Source organism: Engystomops pustulosus, chromosome 2 (genome assembly GCF_040894005.1).
Source record: "Engystomops pustulosus chromosome 2, aEngPut4.maternal, whole genome shotgun sequence".
In the NCBI taxonomy this organism is placed as follows: domain Eukaryota; kingdom Metazoa; phylum Chordata; class Amphibia; order Anura; family Leptodactylidae; genus Engystomops; species Engystomops pustulosus.
This window is the reverse complement of record NC_092412.1, coordinates 14,689,106-14,704,224: the sequence shown is the minus strand read 5'-3', so window position 1 is coordinate 14,704,224 and position 15,119 is coordinate 14,689,106. Positions and strand designations below refer to the sequence as shown.

At 48.0% G+C, this 15,119-nt stretch overlaps 1 protein-coding gene across 4 annotated transcripts in view; it reads left to right on the top strand.

The window, feature by feature from the left end:
* CLPB (ClpB family mitochondrial disaggregase) overlaps positions 1-15,119 on the top strand; it is a 77,081-nt gene that overhangs the window by 20,947 nt on the left and 41,015 nt on the right. For all 4 annotated transcript variants that reach the window (XM_072133777.1, XM_072133776.1, XM_072133778.1 and 1 more), the window contains exons 5-6: positions 2,918-3,046; positions 13,137-13,234. In XM_072133777.1, the coding sequence (XP_071989878.1) occupies positions 2,918-3,046; positions 13,137-13,234 (227 nt within the window). The remainder of the gene's footprint in view (positions 1-2,917; positions 3,047-13,136; positions 13,235-15,119) is intronic.

Sequence of the window (15,119 nt, the reverse complement as noted above, 5' to 3'; positions counted from 1 at the left end):
TGATATAAGAGGAGGAGCTGATATCACATCTTATTACACTCCAGCAGTGATATAAGAGGAGGAGCTGATATCATCACATCTTATTACAGTCCAGCAGTGATATAAGAGGAGGAGCTGATATCACATCTTATTACAGTCCAGCAGTGATATAAGAGGAGGAGCTGATATCACATCTTATTACAGTCCAGCAGTGATATAAGAGGAGGGGCTGATATCACATCTTATTACAGTCCAGCAGTGATATAAGAGGAGGAGCTGATATCACATCTTATTACAGTCCAGCAGTGATATAAGAGGAGGGGCTGATATCACATCTTATTACAGTCCAGCAGTGATATAAGAGGAGGAGCTGATATCACATCTTATTACAGTCCAGCAGTGATATAAGAGGAGGAGCTGATATCACATCTTATTACACTCCAGCAGTGATATAAGAGGAGGAGCTGATATCACATCTTATTACAGTCCAGCAGTGATATAAGGGGAGGAGCTGATATCACATCTTATTACACTCCAGCAGTGATATAAGAGGAGGAGCTGATATCACATCTTATTACAGTCCAGCAGTGATATAAGAGGAGGGGCTGATATCACATCTTATTACAGTCCAGCAGTGATATAAGAGGAGGAGCTGATATCACATCTTATTACAGTCCAGCAGTGATATAAGAGGAGGAGCTGATATCACATCTTATTACAGTCCAGCAGTGATATAAGAGGAGGAGCTGATATCACATCTTATTACAGTCCAGCAGTGATATAAGAGGAGGGGCTGATATCACATCTTATTACAGCCCAGCAGTGATATAAGAGGAGGGGCTGATATCACATCTTATTACAGTCCAGCAGTGATATAAGAGGAGGGGCTGATATCACATCTTATTACACTCCAGCAGTGATACAAGGGATAAGATGTTGTCCATTAGTGGACACTGGAGATATTCTGGGATCCCATGTAATAACCCTCCTTGCATGTGATTGTCAGCTCCTGGGCCCGGCTCTGCTGCGCCCCCCTCCTCGCCCTCCGCACATATTTCTATTTCATAAAATCCTGAGCAGATATGTATGCGGCAGATGGGGCGAGGCGTCCCGGTGATGGATGCTCGGCGCTGCTCCCCCTGACGCTTTATCGAGTTTGCCATCATAATCGGCGCTCCGGTATTCCTTACAGATGATGACTGAGCTGTCACACAGGAGGGGGCGCCGCCGCTCATAATAAGACTTTAATCTCCTTACTGCTCTCCTGCCTAGTGTCTCAGATTCATCTTCCCTGACACCGGGCGCACAGACTGCACCAGGGACCCTCCCCGACACTGCGCTCCATCATATGTACAGTCATACTGTCTCATCTGCTCACACTGCCTACTGGCCCTTTAAGACCCGGGGTGGCCAAAATGGCTGCTGTTCCAGGCATACGCATCCAGCTTTCCCAAAATACTGAACAGTATGTTTGTCATTTCTGTATTCTTGAGTATCCTGGCCCTTTAAGACCTGTAGCATCAGAGAAAGCTGGGTGAGTAGCATGGCTACCTTTGCAGCTTCAATGGAGGTGAACACAGCTTTCCTCGGGTCCTGAATGGTATATGTAATTTTTGTAGCATTATGTCTCCTGGCCCTTTAAGACCATCAGCATCAGCATCAGGATCAGCTGTGTGGGAGATATGGCTGCCTTTCCATTTCCCAAGGAGGTTCACACAGCTTTTCCAGAGCCTTGCTTTACTGTAATAGTGGTTGATTTATTGTGCCCGTTTCGGTCACCCAGCTTTCCCATTGTCCTAAATGGTACATTTGAATACTTTTGTAGTTATACGCTTTAAGTCCTCTTTTTTAAGGAAATCTTAATTAATGATATGGCTGCCATCTCAGTTTCCATTGGGAGTCACCCAGCTTTCCCAGAGTCCTGTATGATATATTTGACACAATCTGGTCTCCCCTCTCCCTTGCCTTCTTGTTAAGGTGTCTGGGACATGATATAGATGTGATGTGTCACCCAGCTTTCCCAGAATTCTGAATACTAAATTAGTCTACTTATACTTCATCTATTTTCATATCTCTGAATCACTGGTAGATCTGTTTTTTTCAGGAGCCTTGGAAAGCTGTGTGTGGAGCTGAGCTGTTGTCTATATTGATTGCCCAGCAGGGGGCACTTTCCTTCTGCAGAGCATGGCCTCGGGCAGGTGTATATGTAGTTTTAGGTGGGTGGTTATCATTGATTAGCACCTGTGGAGCGACGCTCTGCAGCAGGGAGGTCTGTGTACGGCTGCTGGTCACCCACCCGTGTAACTAACCTGGTACCAGATGATGACAGGGTCCCCAGAGAGCGCCCCCCCAGAGGTTAAATCTGTCTTGCCTGATTTCACAAGTACATGATTACCTGTAGCATGAGATAGAGACCCCCTGGAATCTATTACTCCCTGTTATCAGCCACTTCATCCTCATTGTCTTTTTTCATTTTGACTGTAAAGAATATTTTGCGCTGTTGTCCTTATTCCTCACTATCTTCCCTTTTTTCATTCCGTCCTGGGGTCCCCGGGTGTTCGACCTGCAGAGATTAAAGGTCAGAGGACAAGTAGCCCCAGGGCAGGAGGATAATAGCCGCTTCCACTCCAATCACTGGTTAATGTTCATGTCGTGTCAGCGCTCTCTCGTAATGATCCTGATGATGAACATAGTGTAATTGCCCCTGGCTGCAGCGCCACCTAGTGTGAGGAACAAGCAAGATCCCTCAAATCCCCCAAAATATACAGAGCAGCAGAAAAATTAAGGTTCATGTAAAATATGAAATGTTAAATCTTTGTTTAGTGTTTATCTTCTTGTGATGTAATGGGGGGGTGATGATGATGGAAGTGATGGTGTGGATGATGAAGGTTATGTTGGAGCTATTGAGGGTTATCATCTTTCTTCTCTCTCTCTGTAGTCCTAGTGACCCGGGAGGATGAGTTCAGTAACCGGCTGAATAACCGCGCCAGTTTCCGTGGCTGCACCGCTCTGCACTACGCCGTGCTGATGGATGACTATGGGACGGCACAAGCTCTACTGGAGGGCGGTGAGTTATGCATACTATGTGGATATGGGCATGTGCCACCTCCTGTCTGGGGCACCTATCAGAGGTAACTGACTGCCATCTCCTACTCTGAGCCCTGCCAGGGCTTCTCTGTAGACACTGCCCAGACTGGCACCATTACTTCATATCTGGGTACCTCCTGTATTGGGCACTGCCCAGGCTGGTACCATCACTACATGTCTATCACCCCCCTCCTCCTCCTCCTCCCCCCCCCCCCCCCCCAAGGTCACTGGTTGCCATCTCCTACTCTTTGAGCCTTGCCAGGGCCTCTGTATGGGCACTGGTCAGGTCGGCATCATAACTACATGTCTGGGGACCTCTCAGGAGTCACTGGCTGACCACTTCTAATGTCTGAGCACTGCCAGGACTTCTGTATTGGGCACTGCTAGAACTGGCACCATCACTACATGTCTGGGGCAGCTCCCAAGGTCACTGGTTGCCATCTCATGCTCTCTGAGCTCTGTCAGGGCTTCTGTGTAGACTCTGTGCTGGCATCAACACTAGATGTCTGGGGCACCTCTCAGAGGTCATTGGCTGCCATCTCCTACTCTCTGAGCACTGCCATGGTTTCTGTATGGGCACTGGTCAGGTCGGCATCATAACTACATACCTGGGCACCTCTCAAGGTCACTGGTTGCCATCTCCTACTGTCTGAGCACTGCCAGGACTTCTCTATTGGGCACTGCCCAGACTGGCACCATCACTACTTGGGTCATCCCCCCATCTTTTACTCTCTAAGTACTGCCATGGCTTCTGTATGGGTACTTTCGGGGCTGGCATCACTACTGTCTGCGGCACCTCTCAGAGGTCAGAGGGCACTTTCGGGGCTGGCATCACTACATGTCTGGGGCTCCTCTCGGAGGTCAGAGGGCACTTTCGGGGCTGGCATCACTACTTGTCTGGGGCACCTCTCAGAGGTTATTCTCTTCCATTTCCTCAGCACTTTGAGTGTTTTCTTCAGGTGCCGCTTGGTTGAGCCCTCTCCCCATTGTCCCGGGCTTCCTCTCCACCTGCCTGTGTGCCCCGGGGGCACCTGCTCATCCTCAGGGGCAGGAGCCATTAACCGGCCACTTAAACAGTCAGCTGTGTAGAGGCAGCCTGGGGGGACGTGGGGGTCTCTCAATGATTCACTTGACCTTTGATGGACTCTGTGACCTGCGCATGACCAGACACGGCAGAGCATTAACCCAGTCAGTGCCGTTCCACAGGAGAATGGAGAGCGGAGGGTTACCTGGGGGGGACAGATGGAGGCCCCCGGGGGTGTTTACCCCTCTGTTATCTGCTGCGCTTCACCTGCATCAATACACAGAGCCCCCCCCCCAGGTGTCTAGACCTACAGATGGCCCAGACTGGTTAACCTGGATTCCAGTGCGTGTGAAACCTTCTCATATCCTGACAGATGCTGGGGCTCATCCACTAATGGCCGCCATCACACTGCCCCGGGGACGTCTGTACAAAAGTTTTATTTATAAAGTTCTATCATTTTCTGCAGCGCCCGGGAGATTGGAATATAAACAAGAATGTCCCCATGCTTGCCTAATGAGTAAGCTCTGATTGGTTGCTTTAGGCACCAGAGACACTGTGAATGGGGACTTACTGATCATAACAACCAATCAAATCACAGCTTGCGTTTCCGAAATTTCTATGGCAAAACAAAAGATGAGTTCTGATTGGACGCTGTCAGCCATCAAGACCCCTCTACCAGAGAACATGGTTGTGTTTATCATAACAGCCAATCGGAGCTCAGCTTTCATTTTTCCAGGGCACTTTCAGAAATGCAGGTTAGTCTCTGATTGGTTGCTATTGGCCAGGTTCCCTGGTAATTCTTTGTTCCCATAACAACCAATCAGAGCTCAGCTCTTATTTTTTACAGAGCGGTTTCAGAGTGTAAGCTGGTCTCTGAATGGTTGCTGTGGTCAGTAATGTCCTCGGGTAACACTGTCTGTGTTCCCAATAACAACCAATCAGAGTTCAGATTTCATTTTTCCTGAGAAGTTGAGAATATGGAAGCTGAGCTCTGATTGGTTTATTGACAGAAAAATAAACACACTTACCAGAGACACTGGTTTCCAACCAATCAGAGCACATTTTACTTTTCCTAAACTGCTCTGGTAAGACAAAAGCTTTGCTATGATTGGTCGCTATCGGCGCCATTTTTTGGGGAGATAGCTTGGATAAATCTATAATATTAATGCATATCTGTGGCAGTGCAGGGGTTAAGCTGGAGTCACTCGGCGGCCTCGCTCCGCTCCCGGCTTTATATGGTTTTAATCATCGCGGCCGCAATTTACTGCTCCACAGAAAGAATCAATACGGGTTTTATAACCGCCATGGCCGCCAGGAGACGAGCCACCGCTGCCTCCACTCATTACACCGGCTGTCAGGGCATGCTGGGAGTTGTAGTGGGCACATAAGAGGACGCCCCCTGCTGGAAGTGCAGGAAGTAGAAGCCCCTCACCTATGGCTTCCTGTTATTTTTATTATATTTGCTTTTCAACCAATAAGACTGCCACCCAGCTTTCCCAGACTCCTGAATGGTCAGTAAGCCTAGTTATGTAGTGATCTGATCAATTCAGGAATATGGACCCCCTTACACACCCCAGAGAATGTGTCACCCAGCTTTCCCAGACTCCTGAACAGTCAATAAGCCTAGTTATGTACAGATCTGATGAATTCAGGAATACGGACCCTCTCACATGCCAGAGAAGGTGTCACCCAGCTTTCCCAGTCTCTTGAACAGTCAGTAAGCCTAGTTATGTAGTGATCTGATGAATTCAGGAATATGGCTGCTATTAAACCACTGGGGATGTCACCCAGCTTTCCCAGTGTCCTGAGCTTCGGATTGTGTATCTGTTCAGGAATATGGACAGCTAGTTACCCAGCTTTTTTGGAAGTTCTGACCAGCAAATCCCAATAATTCCCTTCCTGATTTTCCATTTCGGAGTTAGGAAAAGCTGGGCCACAACGCGTTCCTGAACCTTAGTTTTGACCCTAAGATTTCGAAGGCTCCTGAATAGCAGATCATGCCAGAACATGGCAACATGTGAGAAAGCTGAGTGACTGAACTTAAATACGAGCTGCAAAAATAGTCATCACCCAGCTTCCCCAGACTCCTGAAAAGCCAGCAATCCTTGTTGTGTAGTGATCTCATCAGTTCACGAATATTACAGACCCAGCTTTCCCGGAGTCTCACACAGTCATTAAGCCTGGTTATATAGAGAGTTCAGTTCAGATATATGGTGGCTCTCGCAAACCCTACAGGTGAAATCATCAAGCTTTTCTGAAGTCCTGAGCAGCAAATCAACTTTAATAATTATTTTCCTGATTCGCCATTCCATAGTTGGGAAAAGCTGGGCCACAAAATGTTTCTCAACCTTATTTTTGATTCTAATGGTCATCACCTAGCTTTCTGAGACTCCTGAATAGCAGATCTGAATAGAACATGGCAACATTTGACTAATATTTAATCTCAGCCGCAACAGAGGTTACCACCCAACTTTTCAAGGCTCCATTAGTAATAGTATAGGGGCAGAGCAAAGTGTTACGGTTGTAGGTGCTCTTTTGGTGGCCATATTGGTTAGTACCCAGCTTTCCTAAACTCCTGAAGAGCCAATAAGTCATATTATGTAGTAATCTGATCAGATTGTGTATCAATTCAGCGACATGGCCGCCATCACCCAACTATTCTGAAGTCCTGACCAGCAAATCAACCTAATAAATCTCTTCCCAATTTTCCGTTCAGGAGTTGTGAAAAGGTGGGTGACAAGCCTAAATTTTGACATTAATAGTTATCACCCAGATTTCTACAGCTCCTCAATAGCAGATCAGGTTAAAACCTGTCAATGTTTGGGAAAGCTGAGTAACCGGTCTTTAATATGGTCTGCAAAAGGAGTCTTCACCCAACTTTTCAAGGCTCCTGAGTGCCTTTTAGAGATGGCACTATGGGGCTAGAGGATGTGCTGCTGTACAGCAAAGTGTAAGTCAGGGTTGTAGAAGAGATGGAATTTGACCAGTGTAGGAGCTTGAATGGTGTCCATATTGGTTGTCACCCAGCTTTCCCAGGTGCAGATGAATAGAAGATGAATCTGGCTTGTGTTTTTGAGCTATTTTTAGATATTAGAGGTAAAAGCCCCCGATCTCTGCAGGATATTGACTTTCGGGCGGGTGGAGGTGGTGAGCAGCTGCGGTGATGCAGGACCCTAACAGGGGCTATTGACAGGGACCCCGGAAGCCACGAAATCGCAAAGACAAATAGTGAGCAGGACGGAGTTAATAAAACGTGAGTAATGTGGGGCTGTCACCGCCATAAACTTTTTTCAATAGCAGCGACAGAAACATATTTCCCCAATGAGTGACCTTCTCCAGCGCAGGCAGCGAGCAGCGCCTCATTTATCAAATATTATAAGATGCTCCCAGCCTGGGGGGGGGCGCACCAGGTGCCCCCCACCACACATCACACAGGCGCTCGCTGTGGGTGGTGACTAATTACCCCCTCTATTAAGGGGTCTGGAGGTTGTAGACCCCTGGGCTGGAGCACAATGGGCTGCCTGATCCTCCGCCAATTAACCCTGCGGAGCCCCAGCACAGGACACCATTGTCTTGTCCACCCCCCAATCTGCAGAGTGATGTGGTCCCCGGCATGTCACCGAAGCCCCTGACTGCCGCCATTATATGAAGAAATCCTGTAAATTCTGATTATTTAGTGTTTATTCAGGGATGTGCCGGATTATCGGAATTTCTGAATCATCAGCAGATTCTCTGCAAGCAATAACTGGGGCTACACCAGGCTTCACCTGAGCCAGATTATGGTAATCCAGAATAGGATTATTCTCCGGGTAATCCAGTATTGGTTAGTCCCTTCATGATCCAGTTTACAATTATTCCCTTGCTAATCCATAGGATTATTCTGCTTGTAATCCAGAATAGGATTAATTTCCTGGTAATACAGAATAAGATTATTCTCCTGGAAAGCTGAAATAGGATTATTTCCCTGGGAATGTGGAATAGGAGTATTCCCCTGGGAATCCGGAATGAGATTATTTTTCCAATAATCCATTACAGGACTATTTTCCTACTAATCCAGAACTGGATTATTTATCCGGTAATTAAACATTGAGTTAGCCCCCTTGATAACGCAGCATTAAGTGATCCAGCATAGGATTATTCCCCTGGTAATCTGGAATAGGATTATTCCCCTGGTAATTCAGAATAGGATTATTTCCCAGGTATCCCAGAATAGGATAATTCCCCTGGTATCCCGGAATAGGATTATTTCCCAGGTATCCCGGTATAGGATTATTTCCCAGGTATCCCGGTATAGGATTATTTCCCAGGTATCCCGGAATAGGATTATTTCCCAGGTATCCCGGTATAGGATTATTCCCCTGGTATCCCGGTATAGGATTATTTCCCAGGTATCCCGGAATAGGATTATTTCCCAGGTATCCCGGTATAGGATTATTTCCCAGGTATCCCGGTATAGGATTATTCCCCTGGTATCCCGGTATAGGATTATTCCCCTGGTATCCCGGAATAGGATCATTCCCCTGGTATCCCGGAATAGGATTATTCCCCTGGTATCCCGGAATAGGATTATTCCCCAGGTAATCCGGAATAGGATTATTCCCCTGGTATCCCGGAATAGGATTATTCCCCAGTTATCCCGGAATAGGATTATTCCCCTGGTATCCCGGAATAGGATTATTCCCCAGGTAATCCGGAATAGGATTATTCCCCAGGTAATCCGGAATAGGATCATTCCCTTGGTATCCCGGAATAGGATTATTCCCCTGGTATCCCGGAATAGGATTAATCCCCAGGTAATCCGGAATAGGATTATTCCCCAGGTAATCCGGAATAGGATTATTCCCCAGGTAATCTGGAATAGGATTATTCCCCAGGTAATCCGGAATAGGATTATTCCCCAGGTAATCTGGAATAGGATTATTCCCCAGGTAATCTGGAATAGGATTATTCCCCAGGTATCCCGGAATAGGATTATTCCCCTGGTATCCCGGAATAGGATCATTCCCCTGGTAATCCGGAATAGGATTATTCCCCAGGTAATCTGGAATAGGATTATTCCCCAGGTAATCTGGAATAGGATTATTCCCCAGGTATCCCGGAATAGGATTATTCCCCAGGTAATCTGGAATAGGATTATTCCCCAGGTAATCCGGAATAGGATTATTCCCCAGGTAATCTGGAATAGGATTATTCCCCAGGTAATCTGGAATAGGATTATTCCCCAGGTATCCCGGAATAGGATTATTCCCCTGGTATCCCGGAATAGGATCATTCCCCTGGTATCCCGGAATAGGATCATTTCCCAGGTATCCCGGAATAGGATCATTCCCCTGGTATCCCGGAATAGAATTATTCCCCAGGTAATCTGGAATAGGATTATTCCCCAGGTAATCTGGAATAGGATTATTCCCCAGGTAATCCGGAATAGGATTATTCCCCAGGTAATCCGGAATAGGATTATTCCCCAGGTATCCCGGAATAGGATTATTTCCCAGGTATCCCGGAATAGGATTATTTCCCAGGTATCCCGGAATAGGATTATTCCCCTGGTATCCCGGAATAGGATCATTCCCCTGGTATCCCGGAATAGGATTATTCCCCAGTTATCCCGGAATAGGATTATTCCCCTGGTATCCCGGAATAGGATTATTCCCCAGGTAATCCGGAATAGGATTATTCCCCAGGTAATCCGGAATAGGATCATTCCCTTGGTATCCCGGAATAGGATCATTCCCTTGGTATCCCGGAATAGGATTATTCCCCTGGTATCCCGGAATAGGATTAATCCCCAGGTAATCCGGAATAGGATTATTCCCCAGGTAATCCGGAATAGGATTATTCCCCAGGTAATCCGGAATAGGATTATTCCCCAGGTAATCCGGAATAGGATTAATCCCCAGGTAATCCGGAATAGGATTATTCCCCAGGTAATCTGGAATAGGATTATTCCCCAGGTAATCCGGAATAGGATTATTCCCCAGGTATCCCGGAATAGGATTATTCCCCTGGTATCCCGGTATAGGATTATTTCCCAGGTATCCCGGAATAGAATCATTTCCCTGGTATCCCGGAATAGGATCATTCCCCTGGTATCCCGGAATAGGATTATTCCCCAGGTAATCTGGAATAGGATTATTCCCCAGGTAATCCGGAATAGGATTATTCCCCAGGTAATCCGGAATAGGATTATTCCCCAGGTAATCCGGAATAGGATTATTTCACAGGTATCCCGGTATAGGATTATTCCCCTGGTATCCCGGTATAGGATTATTTCCCAGGTATCCCGGTATAGGATTATTCCCCTGGTATCCCGGTATAGGATTATTCCCCTGGTATCCCGGAATAGGATTATTCCCCTGGTATCCCGGAATAGGATTATTCCCCAGGTAATCCGGAATAGGATTATTCCCCAGGTAATCTGGAATAGGATTATTCCCCAGGTAATCCGGAATAGGATTATTTCCCAGGTAATCCGGAATAGGATTATTCCCCAGGTAATCCGGAATAGGATTATTCCCCCGACAATCCGGAATAGGATTATTCCCCAGGTAATCCGGAATAGGATTATTCCCCAGGTAATCCGGAATAGGGTTATTCCCCAGGTAATCCGGAATAGGGTTATTCCCCAGGTAATCCGGAATAGGGTTATTCCCCAGGTAATCCGGAATAGGGTTATTCCCCCGGTAATCCGGAATAGGATTATACCCCCGGTAATCCGGAATAGGATTATTCCCCCGGTAATCCGGAATAGGATTATTCCCCCGGTAATCCGGAATAGGATTATTCCCCCGGTAATCCGGAATAGGATTATTCCCCCGGTAATCCGGAATAGGATTATTCCCCCGGTAATCCGGAATAGGATTATTCCCCCGGTAATCCGGAATAGGATTATTTCCCCGGTAATCCGGAATAGGATTATTCCCCAGGTAATCCGGAATAGGATTATTCCCCAGGTAATCCGGAATAGGTTTATAACATTCCAGTTTAATGTCCTTAACTATCCAGTACTGGAGTAAGGGTGCCGGTATTTCTGTGTATAATGTATGTGGGGTGATGATATAGGTATGTAACCAGGGGATGGGTGTGGTACACGGCACCCACTATAGACCCCCATGACACCCTCCCGCTCAGGGACTATTGTTTTGTTGTACACTGGATTATCAGGATCAGGTTAAATAAGGGGAAGATTTTTATCTCTCTTGGAATTTTATTGAATCCTGGATCAGGAATATTATGCCCATAGCTCTGCTCATCCTGTCCCTCCTGGTTCAGGAATACTGTGTCCATAGCTCTGTTCATCCTGTGCCTCCTGGTTCAGGAATGCAATGCCAATAGTTTTATTCATCCTGAGCTTGCTGGTTCAGGAATACTGTGCCCATAGCTCTGTTAATCCTGAGCTTGCTGGTTCAGGAATACTGTGCCCATAGCTCTGTTCATCCTGAGCTTGCTGGTTCAGGAATACTGTGCCCATATCTCTGTTCATCCTGCTGTGCCACCTGGTTCAGGAATGCTGTGCCCATAGCTCTGTTAATCCTGAGCTTGCTGGTTCAGGAATACTGTGCCCATAGCTCTGTTAATCCTGAGCTTGCTGGTTCAGGAATACTGTGCCCATAGCTCTGTTCATCCTGAGCTTGCTGGTTCAGGAATACTGTGCCCATAGCTCTGTTCATCCTGCTGTGCCACCTGGTTCAGGAATGCAATGTCAATAGTTTTATTCATCCTGATCTTGCTGGTTCAGGAATACTGTCCCCTTAGCTCTGTGCATCCTGTGCCTCCTGATTCAGGAATTCTATGGCCATAGCTCTGTTCATCCTGTGCCTCCTGGTTCAGGAATGCGATGTCAGAAGTGCAGTTGTGACTGACACAAAGAGCGTAACATTACAAATAGTCAGGTTGGGACGTCACCCAGCTTTCCCAGCCCCCTGACTTGCAGGCATGCTGGTAGTGGTAGATGGCTGGGGTGTTCTGGCGGCTGATGACACGTCTTATTTATGAAGGTGTAATATCAGACGTCTGCCGGTGGTGCGCCAGGCGAATCGATGACCCCCCCCCCCCCCCCTCCTCGCTGCGGTCAGGTCCTATCAATTATTGCTGCAATTAGTCAAGTCGTCAGAAGCATTAACAGGGGATTAAGCTAATATTGGAGCGGGGCCTGGATCGATGGCGGGATGAGCGGCGCGCAGGATAGATGTGCGGCCTCTGGGCTGTCATCAGCCGGCGGCCGGGGACACGTTAACACCGCGCGCTCCTATCCGTCACACGCCGGCCACTCCGGCCTCTGATCAATGGCCTCTATATCCCCGACACTTAACCCTCACACTGCCGGGGGGGGGAGGTCGCCCCGAGCAATCAATATCACAGACACCGGAGAAAAATGAGACTAAACCCCCAAATCTTATTGTTTTGTCCTGGACGTTACACATCACTTTGTGTCTCAATTCTTCCGTCTTGTGGATCTTTGTTCGCTGCTGAGAGCTGGGGGTTTGTTGCATTGTATCAGGATGCAGAGGGAGATTAGACTGGGAGTGCTACAATTATATCTAGTCCAATGCTAAGAGCGCTGCACCGATACATTGTAACAAGTCCGCATTAATGTCTCGCCTCTAACCTCATAGGACTATATACATGAGGACTTGCTACAATGTATCAGTTCAGTGCTATGAGGTTAGAGAGACATTAGTGAGTGTTGTTAGGATCAGATACATGAGGACTTGTTACAATGTATCAGTGCAGTGCAAACAATCATCACTAGTGTCTCTCCTCTAACCTCATAGCACTGCGCTGATACATTGTAACAAGTCCACATGTAGTCAGTCCTCACTAACATCTCTCTTGTCCTCTAACCATATAGCACTGCACTGATACATTGTAACAAGTCCTCATGTATCTAATCCTAGGCTTACAGCCTATTGCTTATGTCACCCATCTTTCTGCAAACCCTGCACGGCCCTTACTATGCAAGGGTCAGTATTTATGAACCAGCAAGCTGTGGCTTAGCAGAGGGAGGGGATTGCTGCACCCTGTGACCCTCATGTCTTGTCCCCAGGTGCCAACCCCATGCAGAGGAATGAGATGGGGCACGCGCCCCTGGACTACGCCCGCGAAGGGGAGCTGAAGAAGATGCTGAGAGACTGGGAGTCCAAGGTGAGTGCCAGCAGGGGGCGCTGCGCCATGTCCCGGGATATATCTCAGCACAACAGGAGCAGGGAAGTGGATTGGGAAGTGCGCTTAACCTTGTTGTGCACTGAAATATGTTTACGTAATCCGGGTGACAGGGGAAACCATCAGCAGGGGTGACCCTGAGACTGCAGCAAGTGCTATGTATTGTCCCTGGAGAGAGGTGTAACCTTTTTGCAGGTCCGTGAAATATGGATTTATATTCCAGGATTGTACTTGGGGCGTGTCCTCACCCTGCTGTGCTCTGTGCTCTCTGCAAATACTGTTCCCCATAGAAGCCTAAGGCCGGGCACCATGCCTCGCTATAATACACCTATAATAGCGCCCCCTGCAGGAGAGTGCATACTGTCCTGTAATACACCTATAATAGCGCCCCCTGCAGGAGAGTGCACACAGATAATAGCGCCCCCTGCAGGAGAGTGCATACTGTCCTGTAATACACCTATAATAGCGCCCCCTGCAGGAGAGTGCATACTGTCCTGTAATACACCTATAATAGCGCCCCCTGCAGGAGAGTGCACACAGATAATAGCGCCCCCTGCAGGAGAGTGCATACTGTCCTGTAATACACCTATAATAGCGCCCCCTGCAGGAGAGTGCACACAGATAATAGCGCCCCCTGCAGGAGAGTGCACACAGATAATAGCGCCCCCTGCAGGAGAGTGCATACTGTCCTGTAATACACTTATAATAGCGCCCCCTGCAGGAGAGTGCATACTGTCCTGTAATACACCTATAATAGCGCCCCCTGCAGGAGAGTGCATACTGTCCTGTAATACACAGATAATAGCGCCCCCTGCAGGAGAGTGCATACTGTCCTGTAATACACCTATAATAGCGCCCCCTGCAGGAGAGTGCATACTGTCCTGTAATACACTTATAATAGCGCCCCCTGCAGGAGAGTGCACACAGATAATAGCGCCCCCTGCAGGAGAGTGCACACAGATAATAGCGCCCCCTGCAGGAGAGTGCATACTGTCCTGTAATACACCTATAATAACGCCCCCTGCAGGAGAGTGCATACTGTCCTGTAATACACTTATAATAGCGCCCCCTGCAGGAGAGTGCACACAGATAATAGCGCCCCCTGCAGGAGAGTGCACACAGATAATAGCGCCCCCTGCAGGAGAGTGCACACAGATGATAGCAGTGATGTGTAGGGGGTTTCTTCCATGCACTCGGCGGTTCCCCCTGTGGTGTGATGAGGGTCGTCTCTCAGCGTCTGTCAGGGGTGCAGCGCTCCGGATTATACATCGCCCTCATAAATAAGCCATCACCCGCAGACGCAGGGAGACGACCTGTTTGCTGCCGTATTTCTCTGGGCGCGGGAGATGAATCTGCTTATAAAGCCGTAAAGCTGGGTGACAGGGCGGGTGATGTACGGCTGGCTGACGGGGACAGGCTGCTGGCAGGTAGCGGTTCTGTATCCCCCCGCTCTTCTGGGACTCCCCCAGAATTTATGGCTCAGTTTAATCACAGACGAGAATGAATAGACAGGAGTATTTAATGCGCGGCCGGGACATCCGTTTTATGTGCGCCGCGCCGACACGCGCAGACATTTACATTTGTTGTGTTTATCTCACCGCTGATAAATGGGACGGGACGACCCGAAACTGGGGGAACCGCAAACAGATCAGGACCCTGAGAGAGAGAGGTAATGGAGTCATGACCTACGCAATACCCTGGTGTCATGTCAGCCGACCCAGTAACACAGTCAGAACACTAAGTGATACAGTGAGGGGTAATGGAGCCCGGTAGGGGACCCAAAACTGGGGAAACCGTAAGTGGAGTAGGCACCCCTCGAGATGTGGCCAGGATAATGGGTACCGGTGGCCCTTCTGCACTTCAGGAT